Raw genomic sequence first — 26,832 nt, 5'->3', positions numbered from 1 at the left:
AAAAGCCAGGAGGAATTATAAGATTGTACCAGAAATGTTTTTACATACTCCTAAGATGAAGGTTTTTTCCCCACCTTTCATTAGATAATATGTCAATATATTTTTAATGCAGCGTTCTTTAATCTCAATGAAGTTAGCTATGATTACAGGCCTATTACAAAAAGGACCAAAAGAAAAAGATTATGAAAACCATGCCATGCTATACATTTGTTAACACAGACTTATCAGAGAGGATGGACTGAAGAAAGCCCATATGAATAAAACAGTCTGCTTCAGATATATCAATAATTCAACATAAAAACAATTATAAATTATGTGTAGAACCCAACAGATAGACATTATCAAATAACACGTCAAAAGTTGGTTGTTTATGAATGTAGCTTACAGCACTTTCTTTACATCAATCAACTGAACACACTCTGAAGCTATGCACATACTCTTTTTTTACCTCAAAAAAAAAAAAATCAAAATAATGCTTATTCCGGATTTAAAGACCTAAAAATAGAAATTTAACAGATATTCAATAAAAAACTATATAATTTTATAGAGATTAACATGTAAGAAGATAATTTCTGGTAATTAAATACTTTACTGAAATTATGCTTCAGAAATTTAACAAATATTTCTGTTTAATAATGAATTTTAGAACACACATGAAAAATAAAGTACTTGCAATTAAAAACAAAAATAACAACAAAAACTAAGAGTCAATGGACCCATGCTATCATTTGGCAAATAACACTTAAAAGAAAAAAATGGAGACAGGGACCAGTAATACCACTCTAAAATGAATATTTTTTAAAAATGTCACATTTGAACCCTGGTCATTTTTGCTAGAAAGTTTTCTAGTTCTGAGTTCTCAAACTGGTTATCTCTTAAAAAGATAATGTGAATGAAATAAAATATATGCCAGGTAAATTACAGAAGAAACTGAGCTCATTTTAAGAGTAAATGATTACAAAATAAAAGTGGTATCCTTAAAGTACTAATTATCTGTCTGCTAATTACAGATTGTTTTTCAATCTAGTTCTAGAATACATCATGTAGTTATACTATGTATAATGGGAATCTCTTCAGTAGATAACCTTTAAACAAAAGGATAAAATACAAATGACATGACAAATTACTGGTTTAATTCAGTTTAGGGAGAATAGAGTGCACCTGTTGCTCCATGGGTGGTACAGGTATCTATATTTTTACTTCTCTCAATTATCATCCAACAACAAAAACAAAATAGAAGCAAGAAATGAACTAAGCTATACTTAGTACTCCCAGGCACATTTCAAGTATAACATTTTCAGTTCATATAGAATAAACTCTTTTTTTTATTATTAGTTGTTCAAAACATTACATAGCTCTTGACATATCATATTTCATACATTAGATTCAAGTGGGTTATGAACTCCCATTTTTCCCCCATATACAGATTGCAGAATCACATTGGTTACACATCCACATTTTTACATACTGTCATACTAGTGTCTGTTGTATTCTGCTGCCTTTCCTATCCTCTACTATCCCCTTTCCCCTCCCCTCCCCTCCCCTCCCATCTTCTCTCTCTACCCCATCTACTGTATTTCATTTCTCTCCCTTGTTTTTTTTTCCACTATCCCCTTACTTTCTCTTCAAAAAATTAAACAATAAGAAAACAAATAACCCAATCAATAAATGGGCCAAGGACCTGAACAGACACTTCTCAGAGGAGGACATACAGTCAATCAACAAGTACTTGAAAAAATGCTCATCATCTCTAGCAGTCAAAGAAATGCAAATCAAAACCACCCTAAGATACCATCTTACTACAGTAAGATTGGCAGCCATTATGAAGTCAAACAACAACAAGTGCTGGCGAGGATGTGGGGAAAAGGGTACACTTGTTCATTGCTGGTGGGACTGCAAAATGGTGTGGCCAATTTGGAAAGCAATATGGAGATTCCTTGGAAAGCTGGGAATAGAACCACCATTTGACCCAGCTACCCCCCTTCTCGGACTATTCCCTAAAGACCTTAAAAGAGCGTACTATAGGGACACTGCTACATCGATGTTCATAGCAGCACAATTCACAATAGCTAGACTGTGGAACCAACCTAGATGTCCTTCAATAGATGAATGGATTAAAAAAATGTGGCATTTATACACAATGGAGTATTATTCAGCACTAAAAAATGACAAAATCATGGCATTTGCAGGGAAATGGATGGCACTAGAGCAGATTATGCTAAGTGAAGCTAGCCAATCCCTAAAAAACAAATGCCAAATGTCATCTTTGATATAAGGAGAGCAACTAAGAACAGAGCAGAGAGGAAGAGCATGAGAAGAAGATTAACATTAAACAGGGACAAGAGATGGGAGGGAAAGGGAGAGAGAAGGGAAATTGCATGGAAATGAAAGGAGACCCTCATCGTTATACAAAATTATATATAAGAGGAAATTATATAGAATAAACTCTTCATTTTACTGAAAATTACACATAATACATACTTTATCTTCCTTACTCTTTACCAATTACAATTTTAAATTAATGGCTGCAGAAATAAACTAAATGAATGAAAACTCAGATTTAAATGAACACAATGTTAGAAATCCCAACTTTGGTGAAACTTAACTGAAGATGGGCAAAATATTTAAAGTGTATTTTAAATCAATTATACTTGTTAAACCAAAAATTAATTTTAAAAAATCCGAAGTATTTAATTTAGGAGATTTTATTGCCCTTGCTTCTCAGCTCATTTCTCCTTACTACACTTTAAATACATAGAGGGCAAAGATTGAGCATTAATTATTACTATTTCCAGCCTAGAGAAGTTAGCATAAAATTTGTCACTGGCTAGTTTTCTCATGGAAAGAAAGAAGATTAGTTTCCTTTCTTTTGTTCTATAGTCTCCAAATGTTGTATAAAGGGCATGCCTTTTGGTTTAAAAACATGGAACGAAGTAAAAGGGAGAAATGCCTTAAGTGTATGACTGTTAGAATCTTCCAGAAGGGAATGCATAATTTAATGTTTCCCAATGCAGACTATAAATCTCTAGAAATCACACTAAGAAAATTTCATTCCCTTGCCATATTGTGACAAATGCCCACATGCCAACAGCAAACACACAGGTTTTAACACAAACCCAACATGTTGCTTTGTTTTGTTGGACAATACCTTTCATTGCATCATGATTTGAGGCCAGCCTGGGCAACTCAGTGAGACCCTATCTCAAAAAAAAAAAAAAAAAAAAAAAAAAAAAGTGTTGGGAAGTTTTGCTCAGGGAAGAGCAAGCCTGGGTTCAATCCCCAGTACTGGAAGGAAAAAAAAAAAAGTCCAGAGAGGTTGTTCAGTGGTAATGTCCTAGGCTCCATCCCAATTATAATATAGTATGAAAAACAACAATAATAATAACAACAAAAAACAAGTAAACCCAACTATGATCCAATTAAGCCCAACTTACCTTTTCAACACTGCCTACCACAAATCCTAGTCATAGTAGACTATTCCTTGAATCTCTAAATATGCCATTCTTTCATGCCTTTGTTTATTCAATTACCTCTGGCCTCACATACACCTCCTACTATGTTGTCTATTATTGCCATGTAAAAACCACAGAAAGTTTAACATCACTTGCAAAAATACTTGCTCTTCATTTAAAAAAATAAAAATCCATAATGCAAGTATATTATTTTTCAATCAGAACCATTTCCAAAGGTTGATTCGTGCTCTAAGAAGTTTAAATGATTTGTACATAATCTCTGAGTATTAAATGGAGAGGATTCCCACCTTCTCTTAAGGATGCCCCTAAACCAGGTTATATTTTTATGTTTAACCAATAAAAGCAGAAGTGGGGGTGGGAAAGTGAAGAAACCACTAGTTAACAATTAGCTTCTCTATGTTATGTCTAAAGATGGGGAAATGGAGGCTCACTCAGTTCACAGACAAAATCAATACTGGGCTCTTTTTATTTATGATGAACCACCAATAATAGATTAATGATGACATCTTTAACTATGAAAAAGTACTGCTGAATATAAAAGCAAAATGTCTAAACCAGTATCAAGAGATTTTCTTATAGAATATGACTTAATTACTTTATTATGTTTTAAATTCAAACTGTTCAAATGCTTTTGGTTTCAAAATAACAAAAGCCAATAAACAAAGCAGGACAGTTTTAATTTATTTTGCCAAAATAAATTACATGTAAGTAAAAGTCTTATTAGCTAATTAGAAAGATAATCCTTATCTTTCTCAGGATTAGCTTCTAGCTCATGAACATTTTGTTTTTTCTTTTTTGGGGGGGTGGGGGGGGAGTACTGGGGATTGAACCTAGGAGCACTGTACCAGTGAACTACATCCCCAATTTTCTTTTTAAAATTTTTTTGCCCTTTTTTTTTTTTGAGAGAGAGAGAGAGAGAAAGAGAGAGAGAGAGAGAGAGAGAGAGAGAGAGAGAGAATTTTAATATTTATTTTTTTAGTTTTCGGCAGACACAACATCTTTCTTTGTATGTGGTGCTGAGGATCGAACCCGGGCCGCACGCATGCCAGGCGAGCGCGCTACCGCTTGAGGCACATCCCCAGCCCCTTTTTTGCCTTTTTATGTTGTTAATTTCTATTTTTACTTTTATTATTTCTATTATTATTATTATTTTACTCATAGAGACAGGGTCCTGTTAAGTTGCTTATGTCCTTGTTAAATTGCTAAGGATGGCTTCAAACTTGTGATCCTCCTGTCTTAGCCTATGGAGTTATTGGGATTATAGACATGTACCTCCTTGCCCAGCAGCATTTTATCTTTGACAGTAGTAACTTCTCATTTAATAACGTATCATATGTTATCTACTTAATTTCATCCATGCCTTTCAAAGATATTGTTGTCTCTACCAAAAATTCCTGTAAAGTCCAAGAGTCTTATTTCTACAACACAATTCTTATTTCACAATTGCTGTGTAAATCTATTTGATCAGTGATGAACAGCTCCTGAATCTACAAGTTAGACATGGTGAAATTTTCCATTTGCTTTGTGTTCCATTCACATATTGATAGAAGGGGGCATGGAGGGGGCTGGGGATGTGGCTCAAGTGCTCGCCTCGCAGCGGGGCACTGGGCTTGATCCTCAACACCACATAAAAATAAAAATGAAGATATTGTGTCTACCTAAAAACTAGAAAATAAATATTAAAAAGGGGGGGGCATGGATATATTTCTGTGGCTTAACTTTTTAGGAGAAGTTTGTGACAGAATGACTTGAAATGCAAGTATTTGGTTTCTGTCCCCAAACCATAAATCTCCCATCAATATAGGGGAACATTTTTGTCAACCAGAGTCTGCTGCGAGTACACTGCCTATAGGTTTTCTGACATCATAACTGCTCATCAGATAGTACAAAGGGCCAAACATGCAGTGATTCCTTTGATTTCCTGGCTGTCCTAAATAAATTTAGAACATAACATATGCTGTCCTGAGTGAAGTCTGCTTTTCTCAAAAAAGAAAAAGAAAAAAAAATTGAATAACCAATTCCTCAATATCATGAAAGGACAAGAGTTTTCTGAAGATGTTCAGCCATAGAGCATAGAAAACAATATTGTCTCATGCTATGAAACTACTGTCTTATATTATCTCTTCATTAATAGATAAAGATGGGGTATGTGACTTGAAAAATGAGGGATTATTTTTTGGAAACAGATTTTTAGAACTGAAAGAAACCTTAGAAACAATGAAATCTAAATCTAGTGAAGTTAAACCACTTGCCCAAGGTCAAATCCCTGGCAACAGGAGCATTGGGTCAGGCTTTCAACCCAGGTCATAGTGTCTCTTGAGAAACAAGATTAGAACACAAATATAAATATATCCCAGCAACATGAAGCCATTTAAAGGGCATCCTCATTACTCTAAAAATGCTATATGTAATAGATGTAATAGATGATGTGTGATTTGTAAAGTTATTACATTGCTACGTAAAAGACAGTCTATAAAGTGAGAAGGTAATATCTTGATGTATTAGAAAACTCCAGAATTTAATTCCTAATGCCTTCATGTTTTCTCTTAATTAAAAAAGTATTTCCTATTGAGAACACATAAGACTTTCCTTTTAAAATTTAAAAGAGGTGTGCTATTAATCAGTTAATCACCCCTACACCATTCTCCCTAAATTAAAAACCAGTGATACCAACAATAGTGACAGTGGCCAATAATCCTGAGCATTTTTTATCTGTCAGCCCTTGAACCAAGAGCTTTCCATGCATAATCTCAATCAGACTTTACAACAAGATTGTGAAATAGGTGCTATCATTAGCCTTATGTTAAAGATGTAGTTATAAAGAGTGAAGAAAGCTGTCTAGGTCACACAGTTACTGATGGGCCAATTCTTTTAGCTACTACCCTAGATTGCCTCTTACTTATAAGGTCTTTATTTTGTTGACCTTGAGGGCAGAGTTAAATAGGAAAGCAATTACAGATACTTACTATAAAAAAAATTTAAGTGACAACAAAATGTCACTCTAAAACATTACTCTCCAAACTCTAGCTTTATCTCAAAACACACATTCACTTTGACTGAAGAGGGAATTTATTTCAAAGAGACTGTCTCTCTAAAATCTAATCCCTTAATTTGAAAATTGTTCCTCTCATATGTTTAGAGACTTACTGCTCTGAAGTGACTAGTGAATAACATTATTTATTAAAAATGAAATAAAACTAAAAATGGAGAGAACCAGTCAGTAATTATACACTGAAGGCAGCACATACTTTATTTTTCCCATTCAGAGTTCTCAGCAAACATCTACCAGTCAGAAGAACCAGCCAGTCAGGAGGGTTTCTAATGGTATGTAGTCAGCCTTCCTGCACAAAGCCTAGGGAGTTTTACTTTTAAGAAGTCACCTGACTTTTTAACTACTTGTAAGGATTTGAGGATAATAGTACTTCTTTATACATTTTGATATGTTAATGAAAAAGCCCAAACTAAGTGAATCTCAATAAATGTGCAGAGTTGAGCTATTAATCAGTTAATCACCCCTACCCCATTCTCCTTAATTTTTACTACAAAGGAGAACATTATCAAGATGAATAACTATTTTTCTATTTTGATATCAAAGAGCAATGAGAATTTAGAGGGCATCAACCCCTTTAAAATAGTAAGATTACACCCAAGTGCAGTGGCACATGTCTGTAATCCCAGCAACTTGGGAGGTTGAGGCAGGAGGATCGTGAGTTCAAAGTCAGCCTCAGCAACTTAGTGAGGCCCTAAGTAACTCAGTGAGAGCCTGTGTCTAAAATATAACAAGGGCAGGGAATGTGGCTCAATGGTTAAACATTTCCAATGGTTTAATCTCTGGTAGCAAAAAAAAAAAAAAAAAAAGAAAGAAAAAGAAAAAGGTAAAATACATGGATTATTCCAATTAGCCCAGGCTTGTAGACGAGATCTTTACTTTCTCCTTCTTCCACAAAGAAAACCAGTCATTTAAGTAATGGAATAAACTATTTCTGACTTCAAAATAAGTTTCAAAATTAAAATAATAAATAAAAGAAGAATTCTAGACAACCAGAAAAAATTTATTTCAGGCATGGCACTGTCATGAATTCAAAGTTTAATAAGACACCAGGTGGGAAAGTGCCTTCCTACCTGTGTCCACTGTTAGGGATGCATCACCACCATTTCTGTCCTTCAAGTCCTTTGAGACAAAGACATAACTTTTTCTCCTAAACACAGCAGAATGCAATTTTAGAGTTTTATTTATTTTTTGTTTCATTACTTTCTCATTTCTTTTCTTTCTTTTTTAAAACTCAGCTTATAATAAGCACTGATAGAACATATAAGAAAAACATGGGCTAAATGTCCTCATCTCAACCACTATTTATATTTGTTTACTATCTGCAGCTATTGCCACCTCGAAATTGAGATTTAAAAAACAAACAAAAAAGGGTAGAATATGAAGACTCCAAACCACTTGTTTCTCAAGGTACAATGAAAATATATTATTACTATTACAGAAAAAGAAAATAAACTTTAAAAGTATAGTGAAGTGGGGGACAGAGGACAGACATCATTGTACATGTGAATTTAAAAATTTCACTAAGTATGAATTATATATGACAGTCATAATGCAAAGACTGGGCTTTATTATCTACTAACAGTATGATAAAACTGTAAAACTATTCTGCTAGATGGTTTTACACATTGGATGTAAAAATCTTTTCCCATACAATCAAAACTCAATCTGTATTTTCTGATCCTTTAGGTGAAAAACTATTTCTGATAAAAGCAAAAACTAAAATGAACTCTGGTAAATACATATTCACCTCATATCTCAAAGAAACACTGGTAAACGGTCCCTATTTATACAGAGAATTATAACCAAATTGAGTACAGGTAAACACAATGTATCTTTTGAGGTAAGATTTCTACTGTAATTATTAGAAAAGAGACATTTAAGTTTTAAGAATATCTTCAAGAAGAAGCTGCTACTGTTGGTCACTGATCAATTGCTTTATTTTTTAAAGTCTACACACAATTTCTTTCCCGAGGTAAACAGATTCTATTTTTTTTGGAAGCAAAGAGTGTTTTCTCCTTTCAACATTTTAAAACTGAAGATATTAGGTTTTTTTAAAAAAAGCCTGAAAGTCAAAATATAAGTAGAGATTAATAATTGGATTTTTTTCTAATGAAAAGATAGTGAAGCCTATAAATAAACATAATGATTTTCAATTTTATGCTAAAATGTAAGTAGTAAACAGGGAGCCCATTTTATTGACAATGTTATTTTCAATTGGATAAATTTAACTGGTGTGTTTTAAACACATTTGTATGTTACAACTTGACCATAGTTAAGGAGAGAAAGGCATGTTGAATGCTGTGCTGGGTTAAAAAAGGAGGAAGAGAAGCTTGTTTAACTGAGGAGCTCAACAGTTTTCTAGGCCAGTGGTTCTCAAAGTGTGCTCCTGGAGCAGTAGCATCTGCATCACCTGGAAACTTGTCAGACCTGTCAGAAGCTCTGTGGAGGAGGCCCATCAGTCTGTTGAACAAACCCTTCAGGAGATTCTGAAGCCCACTCAAGTGAAAAAGCCACTACTGCTTCAGCCTGTAAGTCCACTTCCCCTCATCACCCCTCACCAACCATGACACTGCACAATTTTTAACTCTAGTGTACTTGCACTTGTAACAAGATTAGTATCTTGTTACAAGTGCAAGTAAGATGAAGCTTAGATGTCTCAAAATTTTAAAACCAAGGCTGAAAATGGAAGATGGGGTAGAAAACCTCTGACCCTAAATGAATCTGGCACTAAATAGTAGTAAGGAACTGAGAAGACACAGAGCTTATCCAAGTTAACAGGGAAAAGAACATTATATTGGCTGCCAAGAATTTAAACTCCAAGCAAGGAAACTGCCCACAAATGAGAAGCATCAGGGGAAGGACATAAGAGTTAAAAAAGAAGAAAAGCATGCAAATGCACATAAAAGCATGTGGGCATATGTACAAACACTACAGCCTAGAGAAGTGAGTGGCAAAGAGGCAACAGTAACTAGGACTGTGTGCAGCTAAGGAGACAATGGCACATTCAGAGAAATTCAAATCAAGCACCACATAAGACAGAACAAGGAATCCTACAAGTTTACAAGTATTTAAAAGCATCTTACAGATATAGCAACATATCAGCTATAAAGTCACTGGAAACATTTAGCAAAAAATCCAATTCAATCTGACCCCAGGAAATTCAACATGAAGGTATAAACACTAGAATACAATGTGACCCTGTGTGGGGTAACTCTCCCAACACACTGTTACACAGTCAAAATTAAACAAAATACTGTACTGCAGCCCAAGCAATAGTGAAGATATTCTCATATGGGTGTAGAGGGTCCTCCTTTCTCCAGAGTTGATTATCACTATTTAAATCCCTGGGCTATTCTCTTAGCTCTTAGCAGCTATTTAGTCTTGAGATGGGCACACAACTTTATATACTCTTATTTCTAGGAATACAAAAGAACTTTCCCTTTCACTTGATACTCACAAAAGGGCTAAAGTTTTAAAAATAACTTTTAAAAAGAAACCAAAGTAACTCAACAGCAACATATGAAGTGAAATCTTTTACTGAACATAGGTATTTGTAAAGTTTGGCTCTTATCCAAGCAAATCCACTAACCTGGACACAAGACAACTGCTAACAAAAGCCCCTAACTTTGCATGGCTTTTTAGAATATCCCATATACCCTGTAAAATATATAATGAAATTAACACAACATGAACTATGTATACAGTAACAGAATTACTATGATGTATTTTATACAATAATTCTGAATTAAAAAAGTAAAATAATCTACGCCAGGCGTAGTAGCACCTGTCTGTAATCCTAGTAACTGGGGAGACCAAGGCAAGAGGATTATAATTTCAATGCTAGTCTAGTAATTTAGCAAAATTCTGTATCATAATAAAAGGGGCTGGATTATGGCTTAGTGGATTAGTATTCCTGAGTTCAATCCTCAGTACCCACCCCATAAAAAGGTAAAATACTCTAATCAGGTGTGGTGGTGCATGCCTATAATTCAAGTGACTCAGGAGACTGAGATAGGAGGAGGATAACTTGGAGGCCAGCCTTCTTGGCAACTTAAGGAGAGCCTGTCTCAAAAAAATAAGGGTTGGAGATGTATATAAATGGTACAGCACCACTATGTTCAATCCCACTACCGTAAAATATAAATAAATAAATTAACTAAAATTAATTTTAATCTTTTAAAATTAATTAATTGTAAAATGATTTACAATACATACCTCAACTAACCAAATCAAAGCATCAACATTTCAAGTTCTTGAAAAGGAAAGCAAAACAAAGTTCCCAAGAAACATGTGATTTCTTGGGACAAGTCCATGACAATTAGGAAGCAAAAAAAAAAAAAAAAAAAAAAAAAGCATCAGGTTCATATCTCCCCCTAAAAAGAGAACTTACCCTACCAATTTATCCTGCTTCACTTCTAAATAGTTGGACAGAGATAAAGGTATCTAGTAGCTTTGGCAATGGCCCATATTTGAAAATAGGTGATGATGGTGTGGAAATGAAGGCTATATCTGACTCTTTGGGAGAAAGGCCGCTTTGTTGAACCCCAGCACCACAAAAATAAAACAACAACAAAAAAAAAGAAAATCCAAAACAAGACATAACAACAACAACAAACTCTATCCAGCCACTGAGATCACAAGACAATTCCTGATCACATGTGGACACCTGGTTCTTTCAAAGGGTTTCTAATCAGAATATTCTTACAGATGTCATAACAAAAAGGTGAAAAATTCTACACAGAAATGAAATTATGACCTATATGAGAGAATAAGAGGAATGGAAAACAGCTGATACCTGGAGTTTATTTACTCTTGTCATTTGAATTCCAACAACTTATACAGAATAATTTCTATAGAAACCTATATAAGAGCTTGATTGTTTCCTCCCATGGTGAAGTAACATTAACCAATTTTTTTTTTTTTTTTTTTTTTTTGTTAAACAGGGGTTTATTTTGGCACTCAGCTGCAATTAAATCCAGAAACCTTAACCAACTTTTGAAGTTTTAAAATTTTTGAAAAGATCCAGATGTTTCCTGGAGATCATCTACCCAGCACTAAGCTATTTGGCAAGAATGGTAAGATATGAAAAAGCTACAGTAACAAAAATACCATGTCCAGTCTACATATGACTCAAAGTTAACATTTGTTAGTTGATTTCTACCAACTTAGACTCTTGTTAAAACATTTAAGAAGTTTTGCTTTCAAAAAAATATCACTTATATATAACAATGAGGAACAACGAAAGGAAAAGAAAGGGTTATGAGGACCTACGTTTTGGCTGTGACATCCACATACTGTCCTGGACGAAAGTGAGCAGCATAAAGAGGAGTGCCTTTGTGAAAAGAAAACAAAAAATCAACATGAAATGTATTAACACAACTTTTTAAACAAATACTAGAACCAGGAAGCCTCTTAGCTATTAAATTTCATAAAAAACAGAAAGATCTCTTCTGCAATTATAAACATTAGAAATATCCAAACAATGACACTATTCAACAAACATGTCTTTTAGTTGGCTAAAGAACATGGTGGCCTAGCATGAGGGACACGGTGCTAAAGGAAGCCACCAGCCAGAGACCAAAGTGGAGCTGGTCAAAATGAGTGACACCATGATTGCTGATGAACTCACAACCTGAAAATTCTTAGTTGTTTTGGTAAATAAGTAAAATGAACTAGGATATATTATCTATATTACATTAAAAAAATAAGAAAAGAACTAAAAACATGTTGGGGCTTGAGCAAGTCTTTTATCACCCATTGGAGAAAAATAGAAACTTTAATTACCTGAACCCAGGCCCCTTATATGCTAAGTAATGATCATGGTATGGTCACGATAGCCCTTTTTTATTAGAATTTTGATGTACTGGTCATTGTTTCAATATATGCCCCAATATTTGCAAGAGCAAAAATTGTCATTATAGGTCTTCCTAACTCTACATAGAAACATTTACAAAATGTTTATTTATATGCATTTAATTATATGTAAATTTTAAATTTCCTTGGGAAATAAATCATTAAAAAATTAAAATTTTGTGATGAAAGCTTTCACAGTATTTTGTTTATATATATTAGATATTAACATTTATGAAAACTATTTAATTTGGCAATTATTAACAAATACTTACAAAATATTTACAAACATATATAGCTAAAAATGCAAAAGTATTAAAGAAGGCCCCTGACCTTAAGAAATTTATCATCTTGGTAAAGAATCACATTGATATGGTCAAAAAAGAGATAAAAACAAACAAACAAAAAACCCAGGAACCAATGTAACTAAAAACTAATTTCAGTTAGTTTGTATAATAGTAGTAAAGTACAATGGGATTTCAGAGAGTAGTTTTCTTTTTCTTTTAAATTTTTTATTGTTGTTGTAGATGGACGGTATGCCTTTATTTAATTTTTTAATTTTTTATTTGGTGCTAAGGATGGAACCTAGTGCCTCACACGTGCTAAGAAGGTACTCTGCCATTGAGCTATAACCCCAGCCCAGTAGTTTTCTTTAAGGTAGGACATAACCTGGATTTACCTGGCAAAAGAAAGACCTTGAATTAAGAAAAAATAGGGACTTAATCACATTGCCTACATATATCAAAATCACAATATACCCCATTAAATGAATATGGTTATCATCTGTCAATCAAAAATATTAATTTAAAAAAAGAAAAATTGGGGAGATTCCAAGAATATTACATAGGGTGCATTGCTATGAAGCTGAATGACTTAAATTGCTATTTTACCATTTTTGATCCATAAAAACAATAACTTCATATGGTCAGAGCAATCGCAAAAGTTGGTGTGGATTCAATTTTTATTCTTACCCTAAATGTGCACAAAGGGTTTAAGAAAATTAGGTGTGTTAATGCCAAAGATTTATTTAAAACCATTTCAGAGCAAATTATCTATAATTCAATTTACTTTTTGCCTTCAAGATATAAAAGTTAAAAATTTCTACAATGTTGTTAGAATTCACATTCAAGAAATCGGGGGGCTTTTAAGTTCAAAAACATTAAAAAGCTGCATTTGTGACAGATAAAATCATATACCAAGTTCTACTTTCTGACATTCCATAGATCAAGTAAAACATTGTGGGAATTTTAAATAAGAATCTTAATATTATAGGTCACTCTCCAATTTCAGGCTACATTTTCTCACTAAAGAGAGCCTAGTTATTCTTCACATAAAAGAATGCCAGCCTGCAAACAATGAACCTTGAATTTTAAAAGTTAGTGGCTTTTCCAAATAAGAAGCTCTACATTAAAAACAAAAGTGTTCCTCCCTCTCTCACAGAAAACAAAGAGTCCCCTACAGCTTTCTCCATTTATAAGAGACAAGGAATTGTTTGTTCCTAGTGATTAAATCAGATGGTATCTTATATTTAAAAATAAAGTGTTTGGGATTTATATTTTAGATTCAGCTTTATTGAAATAGCTGACATTAAACAAGTCACATAATTGGGTATTTTTACCTCCCTCCTCTCCCCGACCTCAGATTACCTGGTTTAATTACAGCATTATCTGTTACATTAAAGATTTTAATTTTCTGTTTTGGTGGCAATCCAAGTTCTCGGTAAAATTTCAATACAGATGTAGGTTTCTAGAGGAAAAGTGGTGCACATTAGTAATATATTAAATGTGAAAAGTAGAGATTAATATATAGAGACCCAAGTCACATTACTAACATGTCAGAAAAAAATTAAAGCACATTATTTCCCTATTGAACAAAGCGCACGCTATTCCCTTCATTTAAGGAAGGTGAGATTTACATCTATGATCCATTGTAACTCTAGGAACAAAAATCTTATTGCTTAGGATCTAACCATCTGTACAATGTTTCAAAAATAGTATAAAATAAATCTTTGTTCTGTAGTAAAGACAGTTGTGCCCTGCTCTTATTTGATTGTTTTAGGATAAGATCTTGCTAAATTGCCCAGGCTGGCCTTGAACTTGTGATCCTCCAGCCTCAATCTCCTGAGTAACTGAAAATACAGATGTGCATCACCACAACCTGTTCTACTCATATTAGAATTCTGACTAGATACTGTATCAAGGACCCCAACCCAGGAAATCAACTATTTGTTGCACCTATAGATACTCTGCACCTATTCTGAAACAACTGGAAGAAAACATAATAGGTCACATTTAAATGTTATGGCACACTTTAAAGTATATCCCAAACGTGGTCTGACCAACAACCACATTTCTCTGGTTAAATCTTTCTTACACACTCCAAGGCAATTAAGTCTGTATGGTTTAGATATGTGCTGTCTCCCAAAAGCTCATGTTTGAGACAACGAAAGAAAGTTTATAGATAAAATTACTGGGTTATAAGAGGTGAATTAATCCCCTGATAGGGATTAACTCAGTGGTGACTAAAAGTGGGTAGAGTGTAGCCAGAAGAGGAGGGATCACTGGGAGCATGACTTTGGGGTTTATATTTTGTCGTGGTGAGGAGAGGTCTCTCTCTGCTTCCTGGTGCCATGTTCCCAGATGCTTTCTTCTACCACACTCTTCCACCATGATGTTCTGCTATACTTTGTGCCCAGAGCAATGGAGTCAGCTACATGTGGACTGAGAACTCTGAAGCTGTGAGCCCCTAAATAAACTTTTCCTCCTCTAATTGTTCTTGTCAGGTCTTTTGGTTGCAGCAGTGAAAAAGCTGACTAAAACAACGTCACATCCTCTTCTAAAATCTACAGCATCGTTCCTTACTTCCCCTCTCTATGAGCTGTTCAACTTGAAGAATCAAGATAACTTCTTCATGTTCCCACCACCAAATAAGTCAAACTACCAGTCCCAGCACTCCTGTACTGCTATCCTCCCAACCCACTCCTGGTTGCACATGAAATGCATATGGCGAGCTTTTAGAAAATGTCACAGTCTTCTGCTGGGAGACTAACTTCACTGCTCTATGGTGGACCCAGGCACCAGTATTTTTTTAAAGTATCTCATGAGTCTACACCAACCAACGCTTTCTTATTAGTGTATGAACATGTCATAATAACCCACATATTAAAACAAAAAATTTTCCTTGACAATATATTCTTCAGCTAGTTCTTCTGTTCCCTTTTACAGCAATGCTCCTCAAAAGAATTGCTAAGTCTACTTTCTCTCTACCTATTCTCTGAACCCACTTTAATCAGGTGCTCTCAGCTCCTAATATTCAATAGAAAGAGGCTTGCAAGGTAATCAATGATCTCTACATAGTCAAATGCACTAGTTAATACTCAAATACAATGGTCAATATTGATCAGGGATAGTCAACACAGGTGACTACTCCTTCCTTGAAAGACTTTCACCTGGCTTCTAGTCATTACTCTCTTAGTTCTCATATATGTAAATGGCTTCACATTTCTAACTTAATTTCAAATTATTTTCTGAACTATAATTTTACAAGTCCAATTGCATTATCTCTACTTCAATATCAAATAGCAATTCAAACTTAACATCTAAAATTGACTCAACTTCCTCCCAAGACTGCTTTCTCTTAGTTTTCCAAATCTCAATAAATGCCAACTTTGGTTGTTTGGGTTAAACTTTGTGGTCACCCCTCTCTTTCACATGATACAGGTTCTATTTAAAAATTCAGCCCACACCAAACATTTCCTACCTCCCCTCCCCTCCATACCACAATCTTTTGCCTGGTCCATGTTTCCTTATTCCTGATTCCCTGGTCCATTCTCAATTTACAGGCTGCCATAATCATTTTAAAACTTAAGCTATGTCATATCTCTGTTGTGTCTTCCACCTCAGTGCAGAATTAAGTCCTAAGTCCCTGGTTTATAAGGTTCTACACAATGATCTTATCTTCTATTCTCCTCTTGGCTCACCCTGCTTCAGAAGAAATGAACTCCCTTACTGATCTAAGAACATATCCAACACTAGCTTCAGCTTCTTTATGTATACTATTTTCCCTGCCTGCTGAGCTTTACTGCCAGAATTTTGGGTGACTTGTTCCCACATTTACTTAGGTCTTCCTTTACATACCAATTTACCTTTTCTGAATTACTCTTATCTAAAATAGCACCACTTCTGTCACTTGTCACCCACTCAGCTGATTTATTAATCTTCAAAGATTTTAAATATTATATTTAATCTTCAAAATAACTTTAAATATTGTTTTATCTTCTATAGAACACTACCCAATCCCATAATATGTAAGCTTCCTGAAGGCAGAGACTTGTTTTACTTGCTACTGTATCCCCAGCTTCTGGTAGTTCTTATTGTCTGCTCTTCTCCTCAATCCTACTTTTTTCCTGCTATTATAAATATAACTACAATCAATGTCTCTGAAAATAAAATTTTATGAACATCTTGTTTCCTTATAATAATGTTCCAGGTATCTACCCTCCCCTCAATTAACTTAAAACTCTTGATATAGATTGCTATAAGACTTGCCAAAAAAATATCATTTTATATTTTCTGATGTAAAGAGTAACTCTTTCATCAAAATATAACCAGCACCAGTATATCTATTTCCTTGCTGTTTCCTCTTCCTCAACCCTCCCTCTAATCAAAAAGAAGGACCTGCAGGCCCCCAATGGACCATGGTGCCCTGTATATCCATACCTGTGTCTGTCTATGCTACTCTTAACTTATAATCTCCTTCCTACCCAGCACCTCCAAATGAAGAGCACTAAAACTGTGTTACATATGTTTCTTGTTCCAGCTCCAGTTATATTTTCCATCCAAATCCTCTGTGAACAGCCTTACTAGAATCCATTGCTCCTCTGTCTACACCAACCTAGAAGCTGCATATACTACTGTTCAAATCACTTGTTTATCTACTTCTGTGTATCTTTGCCTGCCTGCTGGCCTGTGAGTTACTTATATGGTTTTATTTTCTGCATTTCTAACTTTAGATCCAAGCACGTACTGACAGTTTAGACAATGAAGTATACAAAGAAGTTTCTGAGAAGAATTCTTTCCTTGACTTAAAACCTAAAAAGAACTAAGTAACATCTACTTATTATTATTTTTCAATTTTAATAAAATTGAATATTTAGATTTTTTTCTGTTAAAATCATAATATTACAAAACTAATTAGATCTCAGTCATGAGAAAAATGATCAAGTTAAGATGAAACCAAAAGCAGTTTTTTTCTTTCTTCTTCTTCTTTTCTTTTTAAAATGTTCAAATAAATGATTTCAAAAGACAATTTTAAGGGCTGGCAGCATTGTCATACTCGAATAATCCAATCGATGAGGTTGCATTTCCCCCACCTCTTCAAAGTTCTTTGTAATTATCCTTACAACAATGGAAATGCTTTTCTGCTCTTAAGATGAATTGATTTGATCAACCTGTAAGACCACTTAAGTTCCTATTTTCTCTTCCTCAACACTCCCTCTTATCAAAAAGAAGGACCTAAAGGCTCCCAATGGACCAGTAAGTTCCTTATTCAAAACAGTATGTACTATATCAGATTTTATTTATAAGATACAAAAATAGCAAAATCAAACAAGTCTAATTCCTAAAGGGCACAAATTCCTCAAAGAGTTCTAGCTCTATTAGATCTTACTTTAAAAGAAACCCTCTATGATCAATTTGTAGCTTTATTCTACTTTATAGAATCTATTTGCATAAAATATGCAAGAGGATGTTTATATACTTCAAAATCTCTTTCCTTTTCAAACAAAATTGCTTTATTTATAAAGAATCTGAAACTTCATATTCACATCTCATTCTAAAGAAAGGTTACTTATAGGCAAAGCTTTTTTTTTTTAATATTGTAATAAAAAAAACCTATATATTGAAGAAATCACATAAAAAGGTCCTTTGCAGTACTTCCTATGCTGAAGAAGGGAATAATTACATGAAAGCTCATGTAAGTTGAGAGTGGCAAAATCCACAACTTAAGAATACGACATCCCAATCACCTTACTGTGAAGAAGATAAAGCTATAAGAACGTGAGAAAAAATATGGGGACCATAGTCTTGAGTATGAAACTACAATAATATAATTTCTATAGTATTTAAATTACTAATACTATGTTATTTATACCAATACTACTAGTATTATTTCATAAAATCTTACCTATAACACATCTTCATAACTGAGTAAGACCGAATAAATTAAACTGAGCTCCCAAGCACATTTGCTTTGGAACTTTTGTTTTTTTTCTTGAGAATTAAAATGTTCAGAGAACCAATGTGAGACTTCCAGAATTAGAAGAGGATTTAGAGATGAAGTCCTATTCCCTGTTTTATGGGAAAGAAGATGAAAATTCTACAGATGAATGGGGCTGGGGATATAGCTCAGTTGGCAGAGTGCCTACCTCACATGCACAAGGCCCTGGGTTCAATCCCAGCAACACCAAAAAAAAAAAAAAAGAACTAATGACAGAACACAGGATTGGAATTCAAGTCTACATCCACTGGTTTCCACTATCTCTTATTTTGGAAGAAGCAATGTTCACAGATCTGTTGAAGCAGAATAAATTATCCCAACCCAGGGTCTGACTTACATAGAGCAAGGCCATAAAGTTATGAATTTACAAAACTGGTAATGAAAAAAATTATACTAGTTATTACAGAAACAAAGTAAAATAAATTAGAAAGCAGTAGTATTATGCCAAACCAAAGAATTAGTCACATGAAGCCTGGTACACATTTATACAATTAAAAAAATTCAAACATTTGATATTTTTAAAGTTTCCACAAATATCTCATTGTGTTATTACTGAAATTTAAGTTTGACAGGTAATTAACTGTTAAGAATGGATATTACCAGAAAAAAAAAGGACTATGTTACCGTAATATTCAAAATTAGCTAACTTCTCTAACACTTATGAAACTGGCCAGTTCTATAAGACAACTCAATCACTATTGACAAATGAATATTTTTCACTATTAATAGGACAACTTCATCTGGATTTTTTGGGATCACCTCAAACAAATCTTTCCTCCAAAGCTTTCCTTTCATTGTCCTTTCCCAATTTATGGCATCAGTACTGACTCAGATGCTTATTTACAAACAGTTCTATGCCTGAGTCCTTTTACCCTCATCCCCATACTCACCCAGATTTTCACAAGTCTATTCAAGGTATCAACTATCTCCTAGTTTCTTAAAACAACTTCCTAAAAGTACTCCCTGAAACCAGACTCTTCTAATTGTAGTTAACCAAGATAACAATTTGATCCAGTTACTTCCTTGGTTAAAAAATTCAGAAATTTCCTTGAAGTCTAAACTCCTTCACACCCATCTTTTGCCATTCTTGTTCACTGGTCCACACCTGCATCTGCAACCACACACTAAGATGCAGCCATATCATACGTCTTCCCAAGTACACGTGATCCCACCTGTCTCTGGAGAAACCACTCCCACTGGCATGCCTTCAACATTTATTTTCCTTTCTGGTCTGAAACCACTTGGGATTTTCCAAGGAAGAACTGGCTATCTCTAGTTCTGTGCTTCTTGGATTTCTAATAATATTGTACTAGACTGGCTAATTTATTTGTTCATCTCTCTTAACAAGAAATGGTTAAGCACATAGGATTCTGGAATCTGTCACTATTCCTCGTAACAATAGGCTATCCTGAGTGAATTATTTAACTGCTTCAGTTTAAGAGGCTGAAAAGGTTACTTAAGGCAATGAATGTAAAAGGCTTAATGCTTATGTAACCAGCATGTAATAAACACTCAAGGAAGTTAACTATTACAAAGAAATAATGGGCAAACAATAAACATTTGCTAGTTTTGATAGAGGGACAGTATGGGGTGCATGTTCAAATCATAAATGACTTATAATGAAAAAGTGTTTGCTTAGGGGTAAGCAATATGTTCTAGTAAATCTAAAGATGTTTAATTAGTGAAAACCATCACTTTACCTAAAAAGTTTTTGCTTAGAGTTACACAACAGAGATTACTAATTGGGCAGTTTTTCCCCCACTAATTTAAATTTCAGTCAACATTCTATTAGTAGTATACTTAGAAAAAAATGTTTTATTAAAAAAAAAAAAAATCTGATGAGGGTTCCTACACAGCTTTCTCCCAAGAACTGAAAGCTCCTTCTAAGAGATAAAAAAAGGAATCCTTACATGCTGTTGGTGTCAAATGCTGAGTCAATTTCCATGAGAATAATGGAATAAAAACAACAAAATAACCAAATTTATTGAGTGTCTATTATATTTCATGCAAATTTGAAAAACATTTAATCCTTGTAACAAACATTATCAGTTCGAATTTTTTTAATCATCATTTTACAGATATACAAACACTAACATTAGAGAGGTAAATCACTTGTTCCAGATGAAGGGGGAGGTACTAGAACAAACTCAAATTCCCACAGACTTCTGAGCAAAATGGCCCTGTTTGACTGCCTCCCCCCAAACACAAAAGTTTCCTCATGGATAAATGCAAATTTGTAGCTATAGAATGATCTCAAAACATGAAAGAATAAATATCTGAAATTAATAAAATGTACTAGTCTAGGAATGAAATATATCCTTACATGGAAATGTGATACAGTTTTTCCTCCTACAGTCAGGGCGGCGGTTTTTCCATTATGGTTTTCCTTTGGAGTATATTTTAGAACATGGCAATCTTGTACCTAAAAAAAAAAAAAAAAAAGGGTCAAAATACATTGAGGACCTAGGATAATTAGAAATTCCCCAAAGTTATTTAACTCATCATCCCTGTAATGCCAATCACAATCTTAAAATATACAACTAAAACTTTAAAAAACTATCAAATACAACAAACAGAAAAGCACATAAAATATAAATATACAATGAAATGAATGCTCATAAAGATTCAAGAAGTAGAATCCCCAAAACTTCTGTGTATCTCCCAATCATATCCCTGCCTTTTTATTCCAGAGCAGGAATAAAAGTGTGGGCCCCAGACAATCCACAACATCTGTGAACCTGCTAAAAATGTACTCTCCAACTCTAATTCGGACCCACTGAATCAGAATCACTGCTATATAAGACCTCCAGATGATTCTGAGGCTTACTACAATTTCAGAAGCAGTGCTCTAGAAATAACTCTTGACATTTATGGTAATCACTTTTCTCTATGATTACTATCTTTGGGAGGACTGCCTAATAACGGATCTAGTGTTGTCTGGTTTAGACTGTATATACTCTTTCATGTCTTCTGTTGCTCAACATGGTTTTGTAAGGTTTCTCTGTGTTGTGTGTAACTCTATGCTGTTTACTTTCATTGCTGCATAGCATTTCATTTTGTGACTATGAAATGATTTATTTACCCATTCTAATGCTAATGGGCATTGGGATATTTCCATTTCTGGGGTATGAAGTGTGATGCTGTATAAAGGAATCTTGGCACACACTTGTTCAAATTTTCCAGTAGCACTTGTGAAGGGAATTGTTAAACTATCTAAACTTAACTACATAATACTGAATTATTTTCTGAAATGGCTGTATCAATCTACAATCCTACCTGCCATTCCTGAAAACTTTCAAATTTCCCAAATGAGTCAAAACCATGGTCCTGTACTTGATTATTCAGAACCAATAAAAATTTATGAAGGTTTGTAGGCTATCTGTGTCTTATTAGCATTCTAAATACTTACGAGTACTTAATTATCACCACTTGTCTAATTATTTGTCTGAGACCAGGTCCCAAAGATTTAACTGAGTTGTTCAAAGTGATTGGGGCAGTGATATTCTCCTAATGCTCTTTCTATAGTAATAAAGACAGCAGTTGCTCAATTTCTAGACATTTAATGTTGTTTCAAGTGCCTGATATTTATTATGTTGTGCAGTCCTCTCAATAACCTTCTGAGGTAGGTCAGAATTATTTCTTTCACAGAATAGAACTTGTCTTTTATAGATGAGATATGGTGCTCCAAGGAACAAAGTGAATGCCAGAACCAGGATTTAAACTCAGAGGTATGCTGTCCCAGGACCCACTTTCTTAACCACTCAAGTATACCTCATCTCAGTGAACAAAATGTGGCTTCTTCAGAGAAGAGTATATTACATTCTGTTGTTAGCAAAGAGATCAAAATTATAATTTGGAGCTGAAAGAACTCTTTAAATGGAAATAAGATGGGATTGAAATGTTTTCCCAATAATGAATTAAACTGGCAAGCCTGTGAGAAGCTAGGTTTGCACTTAACCCCAATGTACAGCTGCAGTTATCCCAATACCAGTATCAGGTCACTGCTCAGGCAAGATTCAAAACATTCCTGAAACCATCAGAAGAAAAGTTCTTTGATATTATCTATGTCTGACACTACTCTTTTCTTCACCACACTATTACATGTTTCAGGATACAAAAAAATAATCATGAAAGTCGAGACAAAGAGATCTTGACATACTAAAATCACTTTCCAGTTTTGTTTCTTTTTTACCTGAAGTAATGTGACTGCATGTTTCTGACCATCCTTAGTCCACAGAGGCATCATACCCAGTTTCACAGCAATAAGGCCAACTCTAGAAGAACCTGGAAATTAAAACAAAAGCTTCTGAACACTTGCCAATATGATCTAATAGTCTCTCCTAAAATCTGGTTTTAATACAAGGAGCGGGCATATAAAAAAATATGCTAGTGTGGTCACAGAGTGAAACAAGATTGATCCTTACAGATGCAACAGATGCCAGGTCTTTAACTATGCCTGGCATAATATATTGATATTCATAAATGTTTGTAAAATGAACAAATGAAAGAAAACTGTATGAAATAAAGAAAATAAGGTAAGCTGGCATATTCCGGTTTTTAAGTAATAGCATATACATCGGATACATAAATCCATCATTGTGCTTATGTAGTATCAATTCATGCCCAACTTTATTAATCAAAAAACATCTACTGGGCTGGGGATGTGGCTCAAGCAGTAGCGTGCTTGCCTGGCATGTGTGGGGCCCTGGGTTCGATCCTCAGCACCACATACAAATAAAATAAAGATGTTGTGTCCACCGAAAACTGAAAAAATAAATAATAAAAAAAAATTCTATCTTTTAAAAAAAAAATCTACCACTTAAATTCTAAGAAGGTATGCTACAACTAGTTATAGTGTTAAATATGCTAATTTCTATCATAACACTTACATTAGTTGCATAATCAGCAAAGATGTTCTACTAAGAACTTTTGGCTACTATACAATCAACTGTGACAATATATCCAACCAGAGACTACAGACTCAATGGGAAAGGCCTTTTTCTTCTTGGTCTGGCCACACAGAGGTTTAATATCTCACCAGATACAAAGAGCTAATATTGGGGTCATTCTTGGCAAACCTAAAATGTTGGAACATCCCAATTGAAACCATTTTGTGACACATTTCAATTTTTACATCATATTCTACCCCTTCTTTGCTGATTTATTTTGTATTCTGTTTATCTGAAGAAAATGAGAATGTATGCAGAATGAGTCTCCTTTCACCTCAAAACAGTTTCTTGAGGAGGTGTTTCACTAACAGATTAGGAAGCCAGAAATAAACTTGCAAACCAAATCACAATGAAACACACAAACTGAAGACATGAACCTTAATTCAAGAGATGAAAAATTTATCCAGCAATCCCTATAATTTTAAATATGTCCATCCACACAAAAATTAGAACTCATCAAATAAAAAAGAATTACCTGGTTCCCAAGGATGTATAGGCCATGGTTCATCTTTCAGAGGACTCATTTTACTTGCTAATTGGGCTTTATCTTCATCAGAGACCAATTGCTTAACGAATGAGGCATTTTCCTCAGAAAGATGCTCATACCACCAAGTACTACTCTTGCCATGGAGACCTCTAACAAAAAGCCAGATGTTTGTTCTGTAAAAATGAGAATTAATGTACATCACAATTCTTCCACTTAATGTAAGAAAGGGAGGCCACATGTTAGAAAATGTAGTGGCAGCCTGAGGAAAGGGTTTGAATTGTGAATCCCTCCCACCCCCTAATATTCTTTATGATCACAATGGAGCTCACATTTTACCATGAATGGTTACCCTGGAGGAAAAGTTCTTAATCTCCTCTGGGATAAACCAATTCCTGATAAAGTAGTTCTACCTAGACACTATTCCATTTGAAGTCACTATCCCGTGTGTATTTTTGAATGTGTATCTTAATAGTTTTATATTCAGTGGAGGTGGCGGGATGCAGCACTGATGTTTCTCTAAGTTCATCTCCTCCCTGCAATGACACGGCCTAGGCGCACAGACATGAAGAAACTGGCGTCACGAAGTTAGAAGACCCCAAAAGACATGGCCAAATGATATCAAGAGAAACCTTAATGGGTGACGGTCAGAAAGGAGGTGTGTTATTTTTACATGGAGGGGGGTCAGAAAAAAAGAAAGCTTTTGACGGTCCATTCCCTTTTGTAGTTAGGTACAGCCAGGCTAGAATTGCGATTTTACACTAAATATTAAATAACTGTGGGCAAGTTGCTTTCCCTTTCTAAGTTTCAGTTTTACCTGTAAACCGTATGATAGTTTGCTCACCTAAGTAATGCAAACGTGCATTACACTTAACAGAGCGTCTGACATATATTACATGCTCATTAGCTGGGGGATATTATTGCCACTGATAATACTCGCAGCTAATCGCCGGTTTATAAGCATTTTAAAATACATCACACCTTCAGTCCCTTACGAGATGCTTTCTTAAGTTAACGCTCTTTATTATCCTGTGCCTCATTTCTGAACAGAGCCCCTTCCTCCTCTAGCCAGGGCAGGCCCCTCCGCGCCAGGCTATGACACTGCTCAAGGACGCCGCTGTGCAGCTGCACGACCCCTACACCCCTTCTCCTGTTCGTACCTACCTACACCCCAAGCTCAGGTTAGCACTCAGGCCGCCGCCGCTGGCGCAGCCCAGCACCTGGGCGCCGGCCTGAGCCAGCAGCCTCCAACCCGGCATGAAGCGGCCGAGGTGGACTCGGTTCCTGACACCTCCGGGTGCTCCGCCTCTGTACTTTAAAAGCGTCCACACTCAGGCACCACGCGTTCCTAGCTGCCCTGGGGCAGCAGTTATACCGCCGGTCTGCTAACGTCCTCCGCGACAGAAAGAGAGCGACAGGAGCAATTTCCGGCCCGGAGCAACTTCCGGTCCGTTTCTCAATGAATTCCGTGCACGAGGGTCAAGCCCCAAGAACTAGAGTTCCTCTTCCACAATAGTCCTATTTTGGGTCTGAAGAGGGTGCTGCGTGGAAGGGATGCTCACGTGTGCAGGGGTGGAAGGGTGCTTACGTCTTCAGGGGTGCGGGGAAAAGGATGTTCAGAGTTTAACTTTTAGAAGAACAAAGGACAGGCTTTCTGAGAAAGCTAATGAAAGAGAAATCCCTTTAAATAGTGCTCACTGTAGGACAACTCACTGTGCTAAGCAGTGCTTTGATAATCTTGTATTGGTTAATCCTCAAAATATTTCTGAAAGGAAGTTGTTTTTATTTTATAGATATATATTTTTAGAATATATATATATATATATATATATATATATATATATATATATATTTTTTTTTTTTTTATTATTTTATTTTTTTTTATTTTTATTTTTTTTTAGAATTCAGGTGTGGACCCAAAACAACACATCTGGCAGATGGGCAGAGTTGATACTGAATTGGGACTGGCTTGTATTAACAATACAATATGACCAAAGTGAAGTTGTGCCACTTCCAGGGCTGGATCATAAAACCTATTCTTACTTTTGTCTTAAGTCTTTTGGACTGCTTCCCTAGGGGAAGTCAGTGTTTGTGTTTTGCAGACACTCATACAACTCTGTAGAGAGGCCTTTCTTGAGGGGGAACCCACCTGTGTGTGAACCATGAGTGAGCCATGTATGAGTGGATCCACCAGCCCCAGACAACCTGGGGAGTTCAGTTGACTGCAACTCATGAATGGCCTTCAGCCTGCACCATTAGCCAAGAAGCTCCTGAGTTCCTGACCAGGCACAATTGCTAGAGAAAATGAATGCTTAATGCTGTTTGTTACTAAACTTTAGGGTGATTTGTAATGCAAAAAGAGGTAGCTAATTTGGCAAAACCAATCCCTGTGTTGCACATCCAGCCTAACCAGTATGTATGTCCTTTAGACATTCATTCTACTATAACCAAGTCAATTTCCTTATTTGTCAGATGAGTATTTGTAGAAATTAAAAAATATCTTAAAAGTTTAGCTTTTTAAGTCTCCTCTCTTTATTTGAGATCTGAATATCATATCCTTCATTTGAGGACAGCCTGTCTTGCAAGGTTCAAGCAAGGATCAATTTGTAGCTAGTACTTGAACTTCAGTAAGTCTCAAAACATTTACTTTCCTTGTCCTTTCATTCCATCCATTGCTGTTGCAGTTACCTTGGACATTTCTCAATAACACTTTAGACCTTGGAGGAAAAAGAGCATATATCTCTTCAC

At 35.0% G+C, this 26,832-nt stretch overlaps 1 protein-coding gene across 1 annotated transcript in view; it reads right to left on the bottom strand.

Annotated features, from left to right (window-relative positions):
• Positions 1 to 25,522, bottom strand: part of Mrpl3 (mitochondrial ribosomal protein L3) — a 39,900-nt gene extending 14,378 nt beyond the window's left edge. The window contains exons 1-6 of the mRNA XM_076867922.2: positions 25,249 to 25,522; positions 24,076 to 24,260; positions 22,844 to 22,935; positions 20,975 to 21,073; positions 14,022 to 14,121; positions 11,797 to 11,857 (exon numbers count right to left, since the gene is read on the bottom strand). Coding sequence (XP_076724037.1) covers positions 11,797 to 11,857; positions 14,022 to 14,121; positions 20,975 to 21,073; positions 22,844 to 22,935; positions 24,076 to 24,260; positions 25,249 to 25,343 — 632 coding nt within the window. The 5' untranslated portion in view covers positions 25,344 to 25,522. The remainder of the gene's footprint in view (positions 1 to 11,796; positions 11,858 to 14,021; positions 14,122 to 20,974; positions 21,074 to 22,843; positions 22,936 to 24,075; positions 24,261 to 25,248) is intronic.
• Between the last annotated feature and the right edge of the window lie 1,310 nt (positions 25,523 to 26,832).

This window comes from Callospermophilus lateralis, chromosome 10 (assembly GCF_048772815.1).
Source record: "Callospermophilus lateralis isolate mCalLat2 chromosome 10, mCalLat2.hap1, whole genome shotgun sequence".
Classification (NCBI taxonomy): domain Eukaryota; kingdom Metazoa; phylum Chordata; class Mammalia; order Rodentia; family Sciuridae; genus Callospermophilus; species Callospermophilus lateralis.
The sequence above is the reverse complement of the archived record's forward strand: the minus strand, read 5'-3'. Positions and strand labels throughout refer to the sequence as shown.